General features: G+C 35.6%; 1 protein-coding gene across 1 annotated transcript in view; it reads left to right on the top strand.

Annotated features, from left to right (window-relative positions):
• TTN (titin) overlaps positions 1-23,635 on the top strand; it is a 274,184-nt gene that overhangs the window by 202,736 nt on the left and 47,813 nt on the right. Inside the window, 83 exon segments of the mRNA XM_053712845.1 lie at positions 1-297; positions 400-699; positions 1,019-1,333; positions 1,476-1,624; positions 1,740-1,890; positions 1,972-2,253; positions 2,337-2,639; positions 2,832-2,948; positions 2,951-2,980; positions 2,983-3,132; positions 3,788-4,069; positions 4,343-4,447; positions 4,450-4,641; positions 4,722-5,024; positions 5,118-5,324; positions 5,327-5,425; positions 5,512-5,793; positions 7,667-7,783; positions 7,786-7,965; positions 8,055-8,348; positions 8,765-9,124; positions 9,127-9,299; positions 9,302-10,979; positions 10,982-11,731; positions 11,820-12,140; positions 12,241-12,525; positions 12,615-12,914; positions 13,342-13,644; positions 13,739-14,017; positions 14,115-14,414; positions 14,500-14,802; positions 14,892-15,191; positions 15,285-15,572; positions 15,660-15,668; positions 15,671-15,955; positions 16,043-16,345; positions 16,432-16,737; positions 16,871-17,158; positions 17,318-17,608; positions 17,760-18,047; positions 18,160-18,750; positions 18,832-18,936; positions 19,422-19,619; positions 19,699-19,730; positions 19,732-19,881; positions 19,883-19,967; positions 19,970-19,996; positions 20,095-20,146; positions 20,148-20,202; positions 20,205-20,316; positions 20,319-20,452; positions 20,454-20,517; positions 20,520-20,554; positions 20,556-20,600; positions 20,602-20,680; positions 20,771-20,785; positions 20,788-20,855; positions 20,857-21,012; positions 21,014-21,077; positions 21,173-21,183; positions 21,185-21,262; positions 21,264-21,318; positions 21,321-21,425; positions 21,428-21,561; positions 21,563-21,789; positions 21,791-21,867; positions 21,870-21,937; positions 21,940-22,101; positions 22,104-22,176; positions 22,179-22,234; positions 22,236-22,281; positions 22,284-22,372; positions 22,374-22,440; positions 22,443-22,492; positions 22,494-22,529; positions 22,531-22,560; positions 22,562-22,655; positions 22,658-22,807; positions 22,810-22,902; positions 22,905-22,954; positions 22,956-23,117; positions 23,119-23,181; positions 23,183-23,635. Coding sequence (XP_053568820.1) covers positions 1-297; positions 400-699; positions 1,019-1,333; positions 1,476-1,624; positions 1,740-1,890; positions 1,972-2,253; positions 2,337-2,639; positions 2,832-2,948; positions 2,951-2,980; positions 2,983-3,132; positions 3,788-4,069; positions 4,343-4,447; positions 4,450-4,641; positions 4,722-5,024; positions 5,118-5,324; positions 5,327-5,425; positions 5,512-5,793; positions 7,667-7,783; positions 7,786-7,965; positions 8,055-8,348; positions 8,765-9,124; positions 9,127-9,299; positions 9,302-10,979; positions 10,982-11,731; positions 11,820-12,140; positions 12,241-12,525; positions 12,615-12,914; positions 13,342-13,644; positions 13,739-14,017; positions 14,115-14,414; positions 14,500-14,802; positions 14,892-15,191; positions 15,285-15,572; positions 15,660-15,668; positions 15,671-15,955; positions 16,043-16,345; positions 16,432-16,737; positions 16,871-17,158; positions 17,318-17,608; positions 17,760-18,047; positions 18,160-18,750; positions 18,832-18,936; positions 19,422-19,619; positions 19,699-19,730; positions 19,732-19,881; positions 19,883-19,967; positions 19,970-19,996; positions 20,095-20,146; positions 20,148-20,202; positions 20,205-20,316; positions 20,319-20,452; positions 20,454-20,517; positions 20,520-20,554; positions 20,556-20,600; positions 20,602-20,680; positions 20,771-20,785; positions 20,788-20,855; positions 20,857-21,012; positions 21,014-21,077; positions 21,173-21,183; positions 21,185-21,262; positions 21,264-21,318; positions 21,321-21,425; positions 21,428-21,561; positions 21,563-21,789; positions 21,791-21,867; positions 21,870-21,937; positions 21,940-22,101; positions 22,104-22,176; positions 22,179-22,234; positions 22,236-22,281; positions 22,284-22,372; positions 22,374-22,440; positions 22,443-22,492; positions 22,494-22,529; positions 22,531-22,560; positions 22,562-22,655; positions 22,658-22,807; positions 22,810-22,902; positions 22,905-22,954; positions 22,956-23,117; positions 23,119-23,181; positions 23,183-23,635 — 16,061 coding nt within the window.

The raw sequence follows: 23,635 nt of genomic DNA, 5'->3' as shown, positions 1-23,635 counted from the left end.
GTCCACCATCTATTGAACTTAAAGAATTTTTAGAGGCTGAAGAAGGAACCGATATCAGTATTGTTGCAAAGATAAAAGGTGTTCCATTCCCTACCCTGAAATGGTACAAAGCTCCACCAAACAAGCCTGATGACAAGACACCAGTGCAATATGATCAGCATGTCAATAAAGTTGTTGGTGAAAATGATTGTACGTTGCTGATCCATCAATCCCGTAGAAATGATACAGCCTTGTACACCCTAACAGCTGAAAATAATCTTGGGGCAGATTCAAAGGAAATGCGATTGAATGTCCTTGGTAATTAGATAATTTATACAAATTAAAAAGTTAATAAATCATTGTTAGATATATTTTCTTTTATTATAATTACATTGCTAATTTTCCATATTTGCTCTTTAGGGCGCCCTGGACCACCAGTGGGACCAATTAAATTTGAATCAATTACATCAGATAACATGACTCTGGCTTGGCTCCCTCCTAAAGATGATGGAGGCTCTAAGATTACTAATTATGTTATTGAGAAAAGAGAAGCCAACAGGAAATTATGGTCACCTGTTACTAAAGAGGCAAAAGAATGCCTGTACACAATACCAAAGTTGGTGGAAGGTCATGAATATGTCTTCCGAATCATGGCTCAGAATAAGTATGGTGTTGGTCTACCTCTTGACAGTGAGCCGGAAACAGCAAGAAATTTATTTAGTAAGTATATTTCTTATGCAAGCACCATCTTTTGTAACAAAGAGTACACATTTTTGTGGCTTTTTTAGAAGACTGGTGAAAATGTATAAGCACAATACAGAGTTTTGAAAGCCTTTTAATTCCTGTGTCCTCATTGAAAATTGAGGAAAAAAGGAGACTTGGGGTTTTGGAAAATTTTGTTTCTCATCTATGATACAATTTAATTCTGTCTTCATGAATTATTAGCTACAATAAGTTAACTTTTTCATGAGCAATGTAATTCTTTTATTTTTTATACTATAAAACCAATGACAATTACACACATTTTATATTTCCATAGCTGTTCCAGGACAATGTGATAAGCCAACTGTTAGCAGTGTGTCACGTGATTCAATGACTGTTAACTGGGAAGAGCCAGAATATGATGGTGGCTCTCCAGTGAATGGTTACTGGTTGGAATTAAAGGAAACAACTGGAAAAAGATGGAAGAGAGTAAATCGGGATCCTATTAAAATTATGCCACTGGGTGTTTCATATCAGGTTACAGGACTTATTGAAGGATCTGATTATCAGTACCGCGTGTATGCAATTAATGCTGCAGGTGTTGGCCCTCCAAGTCTACCATCTGTTCCAGTGTGCGCTAGAGACCCAATATGTAAGTTCTTTCTTTTATATATATAAAACCTATGTTAAACTATTATTTATTTAGCGAACATGTTTAACTATTATTTATTTAGCAATTTTGCACATATTAAATATTGCTGTATATTAATGAACGTTGTTTTGTTTTTTTCTAGCACCACCTGGGCCACCCATTCCAAAAGTGACTGACTGGACAAAGTCAACTGCAGACTTAGAGTGGGTTCCCCCATCTAAGGATGGAGGGTCTCCAATTACTGGTTACTTTGTGGAATATAAAGAAGAAGGAAAGGAAGAATGGGAAAAGGTTTGTGATCTAATGAATATATATTAAAAATATAAATGCCAAAAATTTATTTTTTTGCTTTTTAATAAAAATCTAAATGTTTTGTAATTCTGTTTCTGTATTTTTCCCCCTGAAGGCCAAAGATAAAGAAGTGAGAGGTACTAAATTTGTTGTTTCTGGACTAAAAGAAGGAAGCTTTTATAGATTTCGAGTAAGAGCTGTTAATGCTGCTGGTGTGGGAGAACCTGGAGATGTCACTGATATTGTTGAAGCCAAAGACAGAACAGGTATGTAAAGTAAATAGTTTAACATGTTAATATATCATCCAATGTTTGCAGAGCTTTAATTCTTTGTTATTATCTATACAGTTGTACCTGATATTCAACTTGATGCCAGTGTCAAAGAAAGGATTGTTGTCCATGCTGGAGGAGTTATTCGTATTATTGCTTATGTATCTGGAAAGCCTGCTCCAGTGATAACTTGGAGTAGGGATGAGAAAGCCTTACCACCAGAAGCTACAATTGAAACAACAGCTATCAGTTCGTCTTTGGTCATTAAAAAGTGCCAGAGGCACCATCAAGGCCTCTATACATTAGGTGCCAAAAATGAAGGTGGTGAGAGAAAGAAGACCATTATAGTTGATGTGTTAGGTAAATATATTTTTGTTATAGGTATATTTTTGATCATATAATTAATGCAAGGCATTACTGAAAATCATTTGTTAAATTTTCAGATGTTCCTGGACCAGTCAGTCTTCCATTCCAAACTGAGAATCTAACTATTGACTCATGTAAACTAGCATGGTTCTCCCCAGAGGATGATGGTGGTTCAACAATTACTAATTACATAATTGAAAAACGGGAAGCTGATCGCAGAGGGTGGACACCAGTGACTTATACAGTGACAAGACAAAATGCTGTTGTTCAAGGACTAATACAAGGAGTAGCATACTTTTTCCGCATTGCAGCTGAAAATATAATTGGCATGGGCCCATTTGTTCAGACTGATCGGGAGATTGTTATTCGAGAACCAATATGTAAGTTTACATTACTTTAATTTCCAAAATGTAGATTTTTTTTTTTCTGCGCAATAATAAGAACATATAAAAATACATGCAATAATTGAGTAATTATATATTTTTTTGTATAACAGAATTTCCTTATTCCATGATACTATCATTGATTGTATTTATATTTCTCTAAAATGTTCCAATTTGGATTACCTACAGCTGTGCCTGAACGTCCTGAAGATCTCCAAGTAACAGCAGTTACAAAGGATTCAATTAGTTTGAAATGGAACCCTCCTAAATATAATGGAGGATCTGACATTACAATGTATGTGCTTGAAGCCGTCTTATTGGAAAAGACAAGTTCTTTAGAGTACGAAAGAAAAACTACTCGACAGAACATACACTCATGATGGGTTAAAAGAAGGTGATACTTATGAATACCGTGTCAGTGCAGTCAACATTGTTGGACAAGGAAAGCCATCATTCTGCACAAAACCAATTACATGCAAAGATGAATTAGGTATGTTTTCATTTCATTTTTGGTAGAGCAGGGTGGGACATTTGATGAAGTTTTAGCCATATTTTAGTATATCATTATACATTGTCCCACACAATATAACTAATTAACAAACTGCATTATTGGATTTAAATATAAAGTTGATAGAACTAATGAAGTTGTGATAGTATCATATTTAATAAAGTACATGACAGAGGAATGTATAAGTAAGGGTTTCTTAACATTTTCTAGCCTGATCCTACATACAAAATTAACACATTAAATCTAACAAGGAAAGATTTGATGTCTTTAGCATAGCTAGGTCAATACAAGGGAGAGCAGTTATATTATCAAAACAATGCTAGAAAGAAACTGTCAGAAGCTCAAGTGAATGGAGTTAGGTACAGTAAAATATACAGAAGACCTAGAAGTTATGATTTGACGTTAGAAGCAAAACGGTAATCTGTAAAATTCCTACTATATAGAAAGATTAATAGATATTTAGGATCTGGTTTCAGTAGAATTGCTAGGGACAAATACATTAGAGTAATAAAATAATGCTGAATATACGCATAAAGCAATCCTGAGGATTAATTAAGCATACTCTTTGAAAAATGTCTTTTATTTTACTTACTGAGTTCATTATTATATTTATTATATTATTATTTATTCTCTTTAGCCCCACCCACGATTGAACTTGACTTTAGAGACAAGCTAGTTGTAAGAATTGGGGAAGCCTTCAGTATGAATGGGAAATATGGTGGAAAGCCAGCTCCAAAAGTCACATGGCTGAAAGATGAAATAACAGTTACGGAAACTGAGCGTATAAAGATCAAAACCACTCCTTCTACCTTGTGCCTTGGAATCTTTAAATCAATAAGAGATGACTCAGGCAGATATTCTGTACATGTTGAGAACAGTACTGGATCAAGAAAAGGTGTCTGCCAAGTCACTGTTGTTGGTAAGATAATTTATAAACACATTTAATTTTCTTCTACCCCCAGCTATATCTATTCTCAGACCAATCATACCCATTTTTATATGCAATATAAAATTATGTTTTTTGCATAACACAATACAATATCTGTCTTAAACCTGTGTATATTTTTTGACAACAGTGGAGAAAATCACAGTTAGAAGTTTTTGTCAAACTCAAACAGAATATCCAAGAATATTTATCTTTGTTATAATGGGAGAGAAGGTATACACATTTTTTGTTGCTTACTTTTAATAGATCGACCTCAACCTCCGGTCGGCCCAGTTATTTTTGATGAAGTTCATAAGGATCACATGGTTGTCTCCTGGAAGCCTCCTCTTGATGATGGTGGAAGTCTTATCACCAATATATTATTGAAAAGAGAGATACGAATAGAGACCTCTGGATGCCAGTGACATCAGCAGCTACCAAAACTACTTGCAAAGTTCCTAAATTGATTGAAGGAAGAGACTATATTATCCGTATATGTGCAGAAAATTTGTATGGCATAAGTGATCCACTATTGTCTGATGAAATGAAAGCCAAAGATCGGTTTAGTAAGTGCCTTAATATTTTTATATTTAAAAGAATGTGCATATTTACAGTTAAATTAATTAATTTCTTCTGCATTTTAAAGGGGTTCCTGATGCACCAGAACAGCCAATTATCAAAGATGTAACAAAAGATTCAGTTTTAGTTATATGGAATAGACCACGTGATGGTGGAAAGCCAATATTTGCCTATATTGTGGAAAAGAAGGAAACAATGTCCAACAGATGGGTAAAAGTCTCAAGAGAGCCTATTTATCCAGACACACAATACAGAGTTACCGATCTACTTGAGGGCTGTGAATATGAATTCAGAGTGTCAGCAGAAAATGAAATTGGTGTTGGTGATGCCAGTCCACCATCTAAACCAGTCTTTGTCAAAGATCCAATAGGTATGAGGAACACTATAACATCTAGCACTAACATTTCTGAAAGCCAAATGTTTAATACTAGCTATTGTTAAATATTGACTTTCTTGTTTATAGTAAAACCAAGTCCACCAGTCAACCCACAAGCAATTGACAAAACCAAAAATTCTGTTGATTTGTCTTGGCACCCACCAAGGCATGATGGTGGAGGGAAGATAGTTGGTTACCTTGTTGAATATCAGAAGGTTGGAGATGAGGAATGGAAGAAATCTAATCATTCTCCTGATGGCTGTCCAGATACAAAACATAAAGTTATGGGTCTAACAGAGGTGATACATACAAGTTTAGAATAATGGCTGTGAACGCTGCAGGTGAATCTGAACCAGCTTATGTACATGACCCAGTAGAAGCTAGAGACAGACTGGGTAAGTTTAAAAATCTTAAAATGTTTTTACTATAAATAGTAAACAAAATGTTGTTCAATGATTAATAAGTAATTATTCATCTTCAGAACCACCTGAGCTGATAATAGATGCAAATATGGCACGAGAACAATTGATCAAAGCTGGAAATACATTAACACTCAGTGCTGTAATCAAAGGAGTACCAACACCCACAGTATCATGGAGAAAGGAAGATAAAGAAGTTTCCACAAAGGCAGATATTGTGGTCACACCTGTAGGAAGCAAGCTGGAAATCCGTAACTCTGTCAAAGATGATGCAGGAATTTATTCACTCACAGTGGAAAATGCAGCAGGCTCTAAGACTGTCTCAGTAAAAGTTACTGTACTTGGTAAGCTATAAACTTAAAATATTAAAGATCTAACTGTCTAGCTAAAAACCCAGTTACAATGGCACCACAAGGGCGATCTCCCAATTGTATAATAGAGTTACATTACTGTGTGTTTACCCATAGATGTACACACATATTTCATTTCTTAATAAATTTATTGGGAGTGGTGCTTTGCATCAAGAAATATGTAGACAAAAAAACACACAAAAAGGATGGAATTATAGCACTGACATAGGCAAAATTAATGCTGTTAAAACATAACTTTTATTTATTTATTAAGATATGGGACCAACAAAAAATTTAAAAAAAAAGAAAATATAGTAAATATGTATAATAATTTTTGTGTGATAATATTGGTATAGCCTTTGAGCTGCGAGCTAGTTATCACAAGAATAACCATGAGAGGGTTAGCAATTTTTAGAGACAACTATGGCAATATTAAAGTAATAACCCAGCTAAAATTATGTTACTTGCGAGTATAGCCTCTAATAAAATGTTAATATAATGTCCTGAGTGGACAATGGCGTGCTAAGAGTTCAAAATATCAAATACTATGCAGTATTATGTACACTACTATTTCATCACCATAATCACATTCATCAATTATACGTTAAAATATTAGTGATAGATTAGGATTAATGAAAGATGTTGAACACATGAAAGCAGATTTACATCAAATGACATAAAGGTTAATGTGTAATATTTTAACCACTCCTCCATAAGTCGAAACTATGGTCAATATTCCACTGGTAATACTTTAAGTTGCGATTCTCACTCAGCTTATAACTGCAGTTTCTTTACTGCTTAATAGCGTGCCAATCAATTCTGAGTTATTATAAAGCTGAATGTTTGTAACATAAACATCAAAGCTAAGCACGTATGAGTACCTGTGCTTAGCTCTAAATAATACTGTTTATCTGTCTATTGTTTACACTAGCAAGCAGTTGTGAAAGTACTGATTTCTTCACTTTATTTACAATTTGTACATATTATTGTGCCGGTTAGTTAATAACCCTTATACATCTCTATTGCAGACATTATGAGGTATTAGATTACATTCACAGCAAACAGCTGCTTTTATCATACTGCTCTATAGCAAATCGGAAATAGGAATTTAAAAAAAAAATAGCAATTAAAGTAGCTGTGTATGGAACGAGTGGCTAAGTTAAATACATTAGTTGTATTTGTGCTTACACTAGCTAGAGTTGGTAGTGCACACACTATATCTATTATTTTGACAAATAAAGTTAGTAACACTGGCAGCTTGGTTAGTTTTTTTTCAAAATAGTCTACTTTATTATGCCAGTTAGATACTAATCATTGTAAATGGCTAAGTTGCTCTGTTATTTAGTAGCGTTCGTTATCTGGTTGTATTATATAACCCAACACAATTACTATATTTTCTATTAGTTTAAAAGAGCTCCCAATGCACTCCAAACCCTTCTATCTATCTATCTATCTATTTATCTATCTATCTATCTATCTATCTATTTCTATCTATCTATTTACATTTAACTTATCTGCTCAATATTATATATATATAATATATATATATATATATATATTTATTTAAAATTACTTTTAATATGTTTATCATAAAGGAATATTCTGAATTTGCTTGTTTAGGGTAAATTAGATTATTTAACTTATATTAAATAAATATATTAAGATTTTAAGTTTGGGTTAGTGCTTAACTTTTAAGAATTGTGGTTTTCTAGTTTACAATTAGAAGTATCTTTAATATATTGTCCTTAATCTATTTAATAAAATTTGCAGTGTGATCTGATTAGTCTTTTAAGTACTTAATTTAAAAAATAAATTTATTTCCTTTAAGCCAACATACCCTAACAGTGTCTAATATTTTAATTTTTAGACAAACCTGATCCTCCAAGAAATCTACAAATAAGTGAAGTAAGAAAAGATTCATGTTACCTTAGCTGGAAGGAGCCAGAAGACAATGGTGGTTCTGTTATTACAAACTATATAGTTGAAAACGTGATGTTGCAACTCCACGTTGGGTACCAATATCAACTACCTCTAAGAAGCACAGTATAATGGCTAAACATCTCTTAGAAGGCACACAATATCTCTTCCGTGTTGCTGCAGAGAACCAGTATGGAAGAAGTTCTTACATTGAATCACCAAAGCCAATGAAGGCAATGGATCCAATCTGTAAGTATTTTTCAAATGGTTAGATGTCATTTTTTTGTATTCAATCCATTGCTTCGGTAGTTTTAAATGTGTTACTGTGTATTTGTTAGATCCTCCCGGACCTCCAAAGAATCTTCATCATGTTGACTTTGATAAAACAGAAGTATCTCTTGCTTGGAATTATCCAGACCGTGATGGTGGATCAGAAATTACTGGTTTTGTTGTGGACTACCAAGAAGATGGTGCAGAGGACTGGACTAACTTTAAAACTGTGTCCATACCTGAATGCGTTGTCACTGGATTAAAACAAGGAACAGTCTATAAGTTCAGAGTTCGAGCACAAAACATTGCAGGTCTTGGTCGGCCAGATGTTACCATACCTATAGAATGTCAAGAAAAACTGGGTAATCTTTACATCTGTTTTTTTTTTTTCATTTTGAAAATCCTAATTATGTTTTCCATGTGTTTGACAATGCAGTATTTACAATGAGCATTTCACAGAGGCAATTGTTAAAAGGGGCCCATTAATTAATTAGCATAAGGTAAACAAACTGGATAAATAACTGGAATTAACTGAGGAATGCCAGATATCCAACCTGTCATCATATCTAAAATTCTGTCTACATATATTACTTATTTAATCATAAATTAATGTTTAAACTTGAAAATGGATTCATTCAAGAACAGATGAGTCTGTATTTTTAATTTGGACAAAGCTCTTAATTGTTTTGTTTTTTTAAAAATCTATAATTTCTTATGCAAAACAATGCCAATTATTGTGTTCTTATCTTTATTTATTTGTTTTGTGTTGTGTTTTCAGCGGCTCCAAGTGTAGAAGTTGATGTTAAGTTAATAGAAGGACTTGTAGTTAAAGCTGGTACAACTGTGAAACTTCCAGCAATCATGAGAGGAATTCCAGTTCCAACTGCAAAATGGGTGACAGATAGTACTGAAATAAAGTCAGAAGGCAACTTTTCTATTGATACTGATAGTTATTCAACTGTGCTTACAATCAAGAACTGTTCAAGAAAAGACACTGGGGAATATCTGCTAACAGTGTCAAATGCAGCTGGAAGCAAGACTGTAGCACTCCACCTAATAGTTCTTGATGTCCCTGGCCCACCAACAGGCCCCATAAATATTCTAGAGGTTACACCAGAACACATGGTCATTTCTTGGAGGCCCCGAAAGATGATGGCGGAAGTGCAGTTATGAATTATATTGTTGAGAAATGTGAAGGCAAAAAACAAACCTGGGGAATAGTCAGTACTGGAAGCACTAATACTAAAGCCAAGATTCCACGCTTACAGAAAGGTTATGAGTATACTTTCAGAGTTAGTGCTGAAAATAAGATATGGGTATTGGAAAGCCACTAGAATCTCAACCAACTATTGCCAAGCATATGTTTGATCCACCGTCACCACCTGGAAAACCAGTTGTTTATGACATTACTGAAAATGCTGCAACAGTCTCATGGACACCACCTAAATCAGATGGAGGGAGCCCAATTAGTGGTTATATTCTAGAAAGAAGAGAAATATCAGGCAAATGGGTGAGGGTTAATAAGACACCAGTGCTTGATCTGAAGTTCCGTGCTACTGGCCTTTATGAAGGCAACACCTATGAGTTTAGAGTTTTTGCTGAAAACATTGTTGGACTTAGTAAACCATCCCCAGTTTCTGATCCAATAAAAGCTTCCCGTCCTATTTCACCACCAGGTCCTCCAATAAATCCCAAACTTAAAGACAAGAGCAGAGAAACAGTTGATTTGGTATGGACTAAACCCACTCGTGATGGTGGCAGTCCCATTTTAGGATATGTTGTGGAATGCCAAAAATCAGGAACAGTACAATGGAACAGAATCAACAAAGATGACCTGATTAAGCAATGTGCTTGTAGGGTTCCTGGTCTTATTGAAGGAAATGAATATAGATTCCGCATCAAAGCTGCAAATATAATTGGAGAAGGTGAACCTAGAGAATTACCAGAATCTGTACTTACAAAGGATATTTTGTACCCACCAGAGGTAGACATTGATGTTGCTTGTCGTGACTTACTAACTGTAAGAGTGGGCCAAACAGTCCATATTTCAGCACGTGTCAAAGGTAGACCTGATCCAGACATAACATGGTCTAAAGATGGTAAAGCAGTTTTCAAGGACAACAGAACTGAATTGACTCAAGACTTCCCACATGTTGATATGCAAATAAAGTCAGCAACCAGAGCTGATCATGGTAAATACACTATTGTAGCAAAGAACACAAGTGGTCAAGCTCAAGGAGTTGTTATTGTCAATGTACTTGATAGACCTGGGCCATGTCAAAACCTGAAGATAAGCTATGTTACTAAAGAATCTTGTATGATTGCTTGGGAAAATCCACAGGATAATGGTGGATCTGAAATTACAAATTACATAGTGGAATACCGAGAACCAAGTCAGAGAGGGTGGTTTGTTATCTCTTCTGATCTCACAAAGCGCTTAATAAAGGCCTCACTAATAGAAAACCATGAATATTTGTTCAGAGTTTGTGCTGAAAACAAAGTTGGCCCCGGTCCAGTTGTTGAAACCAAAACACCTATTCTTGCTATTAATCCAGTTGAGAAACCAGGTGAACCAGAAAACCTCCACATTGCTGATGTAGGAAAAACATTTGTATTTTTGAAATGGAGAAGACCTGATTATGATGGTGGAAGTCCAAATCTTTCCTACCATGTAGAAAGGAAACTTAAAGATTCTGATGAATGGGAAAGGGTTCATAAAGGTAGTATCAAAGAAACAAGCTTAGTTGTTGACAAATGTCAAGAAAATAAGCTATATCAATTTAGGGTTCAGACAAAGAATGAAGGAGGTGAGAGCAACTGGGTAAAAACAAGTGAAGTTTTAGTTAAGGAAGAACTTATGAAACCTGCACTTGACTTGAAATTAACAGGTGTTCTAGTTGTAAAAGCTGGTGAAACAATTAGAATTGAAGCTGGTGTAAGAGGAAAACCTGAGCCAGAAATATCCTGGTCCAAAGATAAATCCACAACAGACATAAAAAATCTCCTAGACTTAAACTAGAAAATGGAGTTGATTACACCAAATTTATCCTTGAAAAGTCAAAACGATCTGACAGTGGCAGATATGTCGTAACTGCAACTAATGCAGCAGGAAGTTTTAATGCACATGCTCTTGTTAATGTTCTTGATGTACCTAGTGAAATCAGAAACCTAAAAATTTCTGAAATATCAAGTGACAGATGCAAAGTCAGTTGGGACCCACCAGAAGATGATGGTGGTTGTGAAATTCTGAACTATATTTTAGAAAAGTGCGAGAGCAAACGCATGATTTGGTCTACATATTCTGCCTCTGTACTCTTCCCTTATGCACATGTAACTCGTCTGATTGAAGGAAATGAGTATATATTCAGAGTTCGTGCTGAAAATAAGATAGGTACTGGTCCACCAACAGAATCCAAACCAATTACTGCTAAAACACGATATAATAGACCTGGTCCTCCTGATCCTCCAGAGGTAACCAAAGTAAGTAAAGAAGAAATGACAGTAGTCTGGAATCCACCGGAATATGATGGTGGCAAGTCTGTCACTGGATATATTTTAGAGAAGAAAGAAAAACGATCATTGAGATGGGTTGCTGTAACAAAAAGTGCTATTCCAGAAAGACGTTTGAAAGTAACAAATCTTATCCCAGGACATGAGTATCAGTTCCGTGTTAAAGCAGAAAATGAAATTGGCCTTGGAGATCCAAGTTCACCATCTAGACCTGTGGTAGCAAAGGATCCAATAGGTAATTATTTAATGTTTTTATTTGAACTGTACTTTACAAATTTATACTTGCAATATTGCTGATTTTACTTTTTAAAATTTTCTTTTAGAACCTCCTGGCCCTCCAATAAACCTAAAGGTGGTTGATAGTACAAAGACATCTATTACATTAGGATGGGGAAAACCAGTGTATGATGGAGGTGCCCCAATAATTGGTTATTTGGTTGAAATGAGACTTAAAGGTGCAAGCAAGGATCCCGAGGAAGGCTGGAAGAGATGCAATGTAGCTGCTCAGCTTATACATACAGAATTTACTGTTACCAGTCTTGATGAAAAACAAGAGTATGAGCTCAGGGTTTCTGCACAAAACCAAGTTGGTATTGGACGACCTGCTGAACTCAAAGAAGCTGTATCTCCAAAAGAAATACTTGGTATGTTCTTATTTTTTAACATCTATTGTGTACATCATTGCAAATGAGATAAGCATTTTTTTATTACATTTTTTGCTAATATCTTATTTTTTATATGTAGAATCACCTGAGATTGATTTGGATGCAAGTATGAGAAAATTAGTTACAGTCAGAGCAGGATGTCCAATACGACTTTTTGCTGTGGTTAGAGGAAGACCTTCACCTAAAGTTACTTGGAGGAGAATGGGTATTGATAATGTTATCAGAAAAGGTCAAGTTGACCTAGTTGATACTATGGCTTTCCTTGTTATACCTAATTCAACACGTGACGATTCAGGAAAATACTCTTTGACGCTTGTTAATGCAGCTGGAGAAAAAGCAGTGTTTGTCAATGTTAGAGTACTTGGTGAGTAAAACCGACAGAAACGATAATAAAAATATATAATGGGACTTTTTGAGATTGATTCTCTAAAAAACATGTTTGTTTTTTCCTAGATACCCCTGGACCTGTGGCAGAATTTACTGTTTCTGATGTCACAAAAATGTCATGCCAGCTTTCATGGGTGCCTCCAGAAAATGATGGTGGAAGTCCTGTAACTCACTATATCCTGGAAAGACGTGAGGTTGACCGAAAAACATGGGCAACTGTCATTGCTGATTTGAAGAAAACTAGCTTCAAAGTTGCTAACCTTGTGCCAGGAACTGAATATTTCTTCAGAGTTACAGCTGTAAATGAATATGGTTCTGGTGTTCCAAGAGACACTCCTAAATCTATTCTAGCTACAGATCCAATAAGTAAGATTTGCTTTATATATATTACAAAAATGCAACATAACAATTTGTTTTTCAGTTTTAATACCAAATAATTTTTTTAGCATAACTGTCTTGTTTTGTAATTGTATGTTGTTTTAATTTCTATTTTGTATAGCACAATCAATTTGCATTACAGTTTAAAAACAATATCCAACACTCCCAATCTAAAGATACCTTTAACATTCAGTATTGAAGCCTTTATTAATAATGACATTTTCTGTAAAACCTCTGAAAGTACCTATAACCACAGTAGATTTTGTGTCAGTCAATAGTGTTTCTGTTTTTTCTAACCTAATTGTATAGCCATTGTAAATTATGATTTATGGTTTAATATAATAATCAAGAGTTACTCGGTTAGGATATAATGTTTTCTATGTTGATTCACCTCTTCAACTATTTTCTCTAACAGGCGAACCAGATCCTCCTAAGAAACTTGATGTCACTGAGATTACAAAGAACAGTGCCACCTTGGCTTGGTTACCACCACTGCGTGATGGAGGATCCAAAATTGATGGATATATTATAAGTTATCAAGCAGAAGGAGAACCAGAGAACAAATGGACTCAGTACTCAGTTGTAAAAGATCTAAATATTGTGGTTGTCGGACTTAAAGAAGGTGTGAAATATAAATTCAGAGTAGCTGCTAGAAATGCTGTCGGCGTTAGTTTACCAAGAGAGGCTGAAGGATTATTTGAGATCAAAGAACAACTCTGTAAGTAACATTTTTAGTAGTACATATTCAGTTGTTTCAGTTAACCACTGGTTTGTATGACAGAGAACTAATTTTTTTAAAATTTATTTTAAAGTGCCACCAAAGATCTTAATGCCTGAGAATATTAGCATCAAAGCAGGACAAAAACTTAGAATTGAAGCTCATATTTATGGTAAACCTGCACCAACCTCCAACTGGCAGAAAGCAGAAGTAGATGTCATGCCTTCAGGGCGTTTAACTGTTCATAAGGCACAGAACTCATCTGTACTGATAATAAAAGATGTGACAAGGAAGGACAGTGGATTCTATACTCTCACTGCAGAAAACACTTCAGGCATTACTACACAAAGAATCCGTGTGTAGTTATGGGTATGTTAAGTAAAATTATCAAAATTAAGACTACCATTGGATAAAAGCATTTAAACTCAAATGCAATGTATAATTATTTATTTGTTATGTAAACTTTACAGATATCCCAGGTCCACCAGAACCACCATTTGACATTTCTGATATTGATGCTGATGCTTGCACACTTTCATGGCATTTGCCTCTTGAGGATGGCGGAAGCAACATTACCAATTACATCGTTGAGAAGTGTGATGTAAGCAGAGGTGACTGGATAACAGCAGTATCCTCCGTTACCAAAACCGGCTGCAGAGTTGGAAAACTTGTTCTTGGACAAGAATATGTTTTCCGTGTTCGTGCTGAAAACCGATTTGGTGTTTCAGAGGCAATCATGTCAGATAAGATCATTGCCAAGTTCCCATTTGGTAAGTAAAAATAAAGTACTTGGATATTATATGTATATGTGTTAGCTGTTCGAGAGCACAAAATATATATTTTTTCTATTTGTAGATGTGCCAAGTGAACCAAAGAATGCACATATTACAAAAGTCAACAAAGATTGCATTTTTGTGGCATGGGAAAGACCAGACAGTGATGGAGGTAGCCCCATTACAGGTTATATCATTGAGCGGAAGGAACGAAACAGTTTACTCTGGGTAAAAGCAAATGATACAGCTGTGCGCTCAACAGAATATCCTTGTATTGGTCTGATTGAAGGTTTAGAGTACACATTCAGAATTTCTGCTCTAAACAGAGCAGGAGCCAGCAAACCTAGCAAGCCAACTGAATTTGTCACAGCAAGAACACCAGTTGGTATGTAATGATCCCAAGAATATAGAAAATGAAATCATACCTATCTGCATAGCGAAACATGTAATTTATTTGATATCTTTTATTTATAGATCCTCCTGGTAAACCAGAAGTTATTGATATTACTAGAAGTACAGTATCACTTGTCTGGACACGTCCAAAACATGATGGAGGAAGCAAAATAGCTGGCTATCTAGTTGAATTTTGCAAACTACCTGGTGAAAAGTGGGTGAAATGCAATACCACTGCATCTCAAATTCCAACAGAGGAGTACACTGTTACTGACTTAGAAGAAAATGAGAAGTACCAATTTAGAGCAATTGCAAAGACAGCAATCAATATAAGCAGACCTTCTGAGCCTTCAGATCCAGTTATAATTCAATCAGAAAATGGTATGAAAAACATTTTTTCAAATATTATTCTAATTTGAATCAGTTGTATACATAAAATTTATATATTATATGTATATTTCATTTTTTTCCCAGTTCCTCCCAAGATTGATCTTAGCATACAAATGAAATCACTAATAACAGTCAAAGCTGGATCAAATGTTTGTCTTGATGCTCAAGTTTTTGGTAAACCTATGCCATCCATCACTTGGAAGAAAGATGGAGAGATTGTAAAACCAGCTGAGGGTGTTAAAATCTCCACCAAACGTAACTTGTGCCTTTTAGAGTTGTTCAGTGTCAACCGTAAAGAGACAGGAGAATATGCCATTGTTGCTGAAAATGCAAGTGGTTCAAAGACAGCAACTATCAAGCTCAAAGTTCTTGGTAGGTCTTTGTACTTTACTTTTACTTTTTATATTTCATATATATAAATTAAATAGAAATATAATTATCATTTTTCATTTATTACAGACAAACCTGGACCCCTGCATCAGCTAAAATAAATCACATGTACAAGGACCATGCAATGATTAGCTGGGAGCCTCCACTTGAGGATGGTGGTTCTGATATTACTAACTATGTAATTGACAAACGTGAAACAAGCAGACCAAACTGGGCTCAAGTCACTGCAAATGTGCAATCTACCAATTGCACTATTGAGAAATTGATTGAGGGACATGAATATCAATTCCGTATATCTGCTGAGAACAAATATGGTGTTGGCGATCCTATATTAACAGAGTCAGTAATTGCCAAGAATCCATATGGTAAGGGGTTGTTTTCATGAATTAAAATGGGTATTTATTTTTAAAAGACATTGATTTGCTATATTAATATCTTATTCATTTCTGCAGATGTACCTGGAAAATGTGATCCTCCAATAGTAAGTAATGTGACTAAAGATCATATGACTGTAACCTGGAAAGCCCCAGCTAATGATGGCGGGTCTCCAATTACTGGATATATACTTGAAAAGCGTGACACAAAGTCATTCACATGGACAAAAGTAACTAAAACGCCTGTAATAGAAAGGACTGTGAAAGCAACTGGCCTGCAGGAGGGTGCAGAATATGAATACAGAGTCATTGCAATAAACAAAGCTGGGCCAGGAAAGCCTAGTGATGCTTCAAAGGCATCTATTGCTCTTGATCCTCAATGTAAGTGAAACTGGAATTTTGTGCTAATGATAAATTTGAGAATTAGTAGTATTGGAAATATGTTAACTTATCATTATTTCTTACAGATCCACCTGGACCCCCTGCTTTCCCTAAAGTAATTGATACAACTCGAAGCAGCATAAGCCTATCTTGGAGTAAACCAGCTTATGATGGTGGAAGCCCTATAATAGGGTATTTGGTTGAAGTCAAAAGAGGGGACACTGAAAACTGGGTACGATGCAATTTGCCAAAGAATTTGCAAAATACCAACTATGTTGTTTCTGGCCTTATGGAGAACACAGAGTATCAGTTCCGTGTTTCAGCTGTAAATAAAATTGGATACAGTGACCCAAGTGAAGTTCCTGACAAGCATATGGCTAAAGACATCTTAAGTAAGTATTTAAAATGAATGCATTCAATGTTGGATATCAGTAAAGTGCTAATAATACATTATATTGTTTTCTATTTATTAATATTATATTTTGTTTTACTCTATATAATTATATAAAAATAAATTCTTACTAGTTGCCCCAGAGGGAGACCTGGATGCTGACTTGAGAAAAGCTCTTGTGCTGCGCGCTGGAGTGACAATGAGAATATACGTGCCTGTGAGAGGACGTCCAACTCCTAAGATTAGTTGGTCCAAATTAAATGCAAACATCAGAGACAGACAAGGACTTGACATCAAAACAACAGACCATGACACCTTTGTACGTTGTGAAAATGTAAACAAATATGATGCTGGCAAATATATCTTAACCTTGGAGAACAGCAGTGGAATTAAGACATACACTATTGTTGTCAAAGTTCTTGGTAAGTAATATTGACTGCAATTTCAAATTTCAGTATGTATATAGTATAAATCTGTTCTGTGTAAATATAAACATATATAGATATATAGTGTGACAACACTGTCTAGCAAAAAATGTATCCCATAAATGTTTTTACATTGAAATCTAATTACAATTACAGATACCCCTGGACCTCCAGTCAATCTTATTATTAAAGAAACTTCCAAGGACTCAGCTATGATTTCATGGGATCCTCCAATTATTGATGGCGGTAGTCCAGTGAAGAACTATATTGTTGAGAAACGTGATGCAGAGAGAAAATCTTGGTCCACTGTTTCAACTGACTGTGCCAAAACATCATTTAGAATTACTAATCTAGAGGAAGGCAAATCATTCTTTTTCAGGGTATTAGCTGAAAATGAATATGGTATTGGTGAACCATGTGAAACACAAGATGCAGTGAAAGCTTCTGGTAAGAACATAATATACTGGTCTTAAAATCAATAACGTTTTCCCTTGCAGTAACTCCTACTATATTTGTTTTTGTTTAATTTTGGAATTCTGAGTGCTTTTAGTAAATATGATAAATCATTTTTTAATGTATTCCAAATTTTTCTTTTTAGAAAAACCAGGACCAGTTATAGATCTTAAAGCACAGACTGTGTCCAAGTCATCTTGCACAATTGCGTGGAAGAAACCATTAAGTGATGGTGGAAGCCGTATTAGTGGATATCTTGTTGAACATCTGACTGCTGAAGACAAGTGGAGAGAAGTTATGAGATCCAAAAATCTACAGTATACAAAGAAAGACTTGGAAGAAGGAAAAGAGTACACCTTCAGAGTATCAGCTCAGAATGATTCTGGCTATAGTTCTCCAAGCGAAATAACAGTTGTAGCCAAAGATGATGTTGGTATGTGCTGGTTTAACTTGTACACTATATTCACATACATTTATAAACATGTTTTTGGGAATAAATGTACATTTACTGTATTTTAAAAATGATTATGTTTTTAATTTGTTAGTTGCACCCAATTTGGATTTGAAAGATTTACCAGACTTATGCTACATTGCCAAAGAAGGAAGCAGCTTCCGACTTAAAATACCTATCAGTGGCAAACCTGTACCTGCAGTCACATGGAAGAAAGGGGAAGATCAAATATTAACTGATACTGGAAGAGTAACTGTCGAATCTACAGCAGTCAATACTACTTTGACAGTACGAGAGTGCCAGAAAGATGATGCCGCAAAATACACAATTACATTGAAAAATCAAGCTGGAACCAAGGAATCTGCAGTCTTTGTGAAAGTTGTTGGTAAACCAGGTATCCCAACAGGCCCCATTAAGTTTGATGAAGTAACTGCAGATGCAGTGACCCTTCTCTGGGCCCCACCTAAAGATGATGGTGGCTCAGAAATAACTAACTACATCCTAGAGAAGAGGGACTTTGTGACAAATAAATGGGTAACCTGTGCATCTGCTGTTCAGAAGACTACATTTAGAGTTACAAGACTTCATGAAGGTACTGAATACATCTTCAAAGTGAGTGCTGAAAATAAATACGGAGTTGGAGAAGGCCTCAAATCTGACAATGTTGTGGCAAGACATCCATTTGGTAAGTTTTGTATATTTAAATAATTAAAGAATACATAAAATATACTTAAAGATCACATCGTCTTTATACCTGTTTTTCCAGATGTACCAGATGCTCCTCCACCTCCAAAGATAATTGCTATAAGGCATGATTCTGCATCTCTCACCTGGGTAGATCCAAGGAAGACTGGAGGCTCACCAATAACAGGTCTTAAAATTACTTCTGAAACTATTTTATTTTTGTTAATTATACCTTTTTCATCTACAATTCTACCTATAATTTTAAAAGAAAAAACAGACCAAACACATTTTATATAAAAGAGATATAGAAGAATGCATAGTAAAGGGAACCATGAACCAACTCTGTCTTCATTAAATAATTATGTTAAAGGAATACTTATGCAGATACTATGCCTACATGAGCTCCATATATGTTCTCATAAGTTGAGCTTAAATGATTTTATCTGGCATACCTTCTGTAATGTTGTGCTTTTATCAAGTGCTTTTTAAATTTCAATTCATAAGCTTTTAATTTATGATCTCTTGTTTTTAGCATGTCCAATCACATTCTGATTTTGTAAAATGCTAGAAGATACTTTCCAGTTATATTAATATTTCATTTTCAGTCTGTAAGATAAATAATGATTAAAGGGTCTTTATTTCACATATACAATTTCTCTCTTTGTGTTTTAGGTTATCATGTTGAACTGAAAGAAAGGAACAGTCTTCTCTGGAAGAGGGCAAATACTACTCCACTGAGAATGAAAGACTTTAGAGTCCCAGGATTAACAGAAGGTCTTGAATATGAGTTCAGAGTTATGGCAATCAACCTGGCTGGAGTAGGCAAACCAAGTCTGCCATCTGAGTCAGTTATTGCTCTGGACCCAATTGGTAAGTTTTTAGAGTGAGTACAACTGAAACTATGTTATGTAAAGTGACATTTTTTTACTAATCACAATTTTCTTTTTAGATCCTCCTGGTAAACCTGAAGTAATTAATGTAATCAAGGAGCTCAGCCACACTTATTTGGACAGAACCAAAATATGATGGTGGACACAAGTTGGTTGGCTACATTGTAGAAAATCGTGACTTACCAGCAAAGAGTTGGATGAAAGCCAACCATGTTAATGTACAGGAATGTGCTTTTACTGTAAAATGACCTTATAGAAGGAGGAAAATATGAATTCAGAATAAAAGCCAAAAATACTGCTGGAGCTGTTAGTCCTCCATCAGAGACTACAGGAACGTTGTGTGTAAAGATGAGTATGGTAGGTACAAAAATGTTCTGCTTTTAATGTTACTCATGTAGAAGTGCTGCTTCTGCTTTATTTTGTTTTTTACTTATTCATTTTATTCATTATTACAGAGGCACCAACTATTGTTATTGATCCAACATTGAAAGAAGGCTTGACTGTTAGGCAGCGATACCATTGTTATTACTGCTACAAGCATTCTTGGAAAACCACCTCCAAACATCTGTGTGGTCAAAAGGGTGGAAAGGACTTTAAACATTCAGATATTGTTCAGATAGAAACAGGCCCAACATCTTCCACTCTCTCTGTCAAATATGCATCACGTAAAGATTCTGGAGATATACAATTACTGCCAGCAATCCATTTGCACAAAAGAGAACATGTGCATGTAAAAGTTTTGGATGTGCTGGCCCACCAGGACCAATAGAAGTAAGCAACGTGTCTGCAGAAAAAGCAACTCTCACTTGCGTTACCTCCTGCTGAAGATGGTGGATCACCAATTACATCATATACTCTGGAAAAGAGAGAAACCAGTCGTTGCTTTGGACTTTAGTAGCGGAAAATATTCAGTCCTTGCAGACATATTGTTACCAAGCTAATCCAAGGAAATGAATATGTTATTCCGTGTTTCTGCTGTGAATCAGTTTGGTTTGGGTGAACCTGTACAGTCTGATCCAGTAAAGATGGTGGATAGTTTTGGTGAGTATTAACTTATGGTAGTATGTTAAGCATGTTTAATAAGATATTTATGTTTCAAGTTATTCTTTATAATCCTTTTATTTTAAATAGGTCCCCCCTGTCCACCTGGAAGCCAGAAGCCACAAATGTAACTAAATCAACAGTGACCATAAGTTGGAAGAGACCTGTTGATGATGGGTGGTAGTGAAATAACTGGTTATTATGTTGAAAGAAAAGAAAAGAAAGGCCTGAGATGGGTTAGAGCAACAAAGAGAGTCCTGTGTATCGACCTTAGATTGAAGGTGACTGGACTGACTGAAGGAAATGAATATGAATTCCGAGTAAGCGCAGAAAAACAAAAGCAGGAGTGGGCCACCTAGTGATTCATCACTACCTGTTTTAACAAAAGATGTAGCATGTAGTTTTGCACCATGTTTCTAGTTTCCGTGTAGGTAACTGTATTATTGTACTTATAGACACAAAGCTCATTTGTTCCCATTTTTTTTAATACAGATCCACCTGGTACCACCTTCTAACCCAAGAGTTACTGATACAACAAAATCCACTGCAACATTAAACTGGGGAAAGCCTCACTATGATGGATGGACTTGATATAACTGGTTATATTGTTGAGCATCAAAAGGATGGTGAAGAAGAATGGGTAAAGATACTACTGGATCAGCTCTGCGAATTACTGAATTTGTTGTTGCCAATCTTCAGCCTGGAATAAAATATAAATTCAGAATTCGTGCTATTAATGCTGCAGGAGTGGTGAACCAGCACAGATTGATGATGTAGAAATCAAAGAACGTGAAGAATCTCCTGACTTTGAACTGGATGCTGAGCTAAGAAGAACTCTTGTAGTTAGAGCAGGATTAAGCATCCGTATATTTGTACCAATTTAAAGGACGTCCCACACCTGAAGTCACATGGATGAAAGGGGACATTCTCTTAAAATACGCGCTATCAATTGAGAATACAGAATCATATTCTCTGCTAATCATTACTGAGTGCAACAGATATGACGCTGGAAAATATACAATGACTCTTGAAAATGCAGCTGGGAAGAAATCTGGCTTTGTTAATGTAAAAGTATTAGATTCACCTGGGCCTCCATAAATGTTAAAGCTAGGGATGTGACAAAGACAGTATAACATTACAGTGGGATATGCCACTTATAGATGGTGGGTCACGGATTACAAATTACATTGTGAAAAACGAGAATCTACTCGAAAAGCTTACTCAACTATCACAACAAACTGCCAGAAATGCCTCTTTTAAGGATTCCAAATTTAGCAGAAGGGTGTGAATATTATTTCAGAGTATTGGCAGAAAATGAGTTTGGAATTGGTGAACCAGCTGAAACTGCAGAACCAATAAGAGCATCTGAAGCACCATCTGCTCCTGAAAGTCTTAACATTATGGATGTCACTAAAAACAACCTGTGAGTCTTGCTTGGCCAAAACCAGAACACGATGGTGGCAGCAAGATCACAGGATATGTTATTGAGGCACAGAAGAAGGTTCAGATCAATGGACGCATATTGCAACAGTAAAAACATTGGACTATGTAGTGAAAAAATCTCAATGAAAATGAAGAATATGTTTTCCAAGTTATGGCTGTCACAGTGCAGGAAGAAGTGATCCAAGAGAAAGTAGACCTGTAGTTGTTAAAGAACAGCTAATGCTTCCAGAATTTGACCTGCGTGGACTTTTATCAAAAGACAGTTCTTGCTAAAGCTGGTGACAATATCAAAGTTGAAATTCCTGTGCTTGGAAGACCAAACCAACTGTAACATGGAAGAAGGAAGATCATCTTCTAAAGGAAACACACGAGAGTTAATGTGGAGCGCACAGCAACTGCAACAATTCTTAAATATCAATGAATGTACACGAAATGATTTCTGGAAAATATAGCTTGGCAGCTAAAAATATTGTTGGAGAAATCAGTGACATTATTTCTGTTCATGTGCATGATATTCCTGGAATTCCAACTGGGCAATTAAGTTTGATGACATTTCATCTGATTTTATCACAATTTCTTGGGATCCACCACTGAATGATGGTGGTGTCCCAATAAGCAACTATATGTAGAAGTACGTGAAACAAACCAGTACAAACTGGACTGAGTTAGCATCAACTGTTATTCGTACACCTTTAAAGCCACACGTCTTACTACAGGCTTAGAGTACCAATTCCGTGTGAAAGCTCAAAATAGATATGGAACTGGACCAGCTCTGACTCAGATTCTGTGTTGCTGCTTATCCATTTAAAAGTCCCAGGACCTCCAGGTACAACCCCAAATTATTGCTGTTACAAAGGATTCAATGACCATTAGTTGGCATGAACCTATTACTGATGGTGGAAGTCCAATTCTTGGATATCATGTTGAAAGAAAAGAGAGAAATAGCATTCTGTGGCAAACAATAAGCAAGGCACTGATAGTAGGCAACATATTTGAAATCTTCCAGGACTCACAGTGGCATTGCATATGAATTCCGTATTGTTGCAGAAAACATGGCTGGGCAAGAGCAAACCTAGCAAGTCATCTGAACCTACCTTTGCCTTGGATCCAATTGACGCACCAGGAAAACCTGTTGCTCTCAATATTACCAGACATTCAGTAACATTGCAGTGGAAAAAACCTGAATACAATGGAGGATTTAAGATAACAGGTTACACAGTTGAAAGAAGAGATCTTCCTAATGGACGCTGGCTTAAAGCTAACTTTAGTAACATTCTAGAGACTGAATTTACAGTCAGTGGCTTAACTGAAAATGCAGAATATGAATTCAGAATAATAGCAAGAAATGCAGCTGGTGCTGTCAGTCAACCATCTGAGCCATCAGATGCAATAACATGTAAAGATGATATAGAGGAACCAAGAATAATGGTGGATGCTAAGTTTAAAGATATTATAATACTTAAAGCTGGTGATATTTTCAGACTTGAAGCTGATGTTTCTGGTCGTCCACTT

Source organism: Bombina bombina, chromosome 1 (genome assembly GCF_027579735.1).
Source record: "Bombina bombina isolate aBomBom1 chromosome 1, aBomBom1.pri, whole genome shotgun sequence".
NCBI lineage: Eukaryota > Metazoa > Chordata > Amphibia > Anura > Bombinatoridae > Bombina > Bombina bombina.
This window is presented reverse-complemented; position numbering and strand designations above follow the sequence as displayed.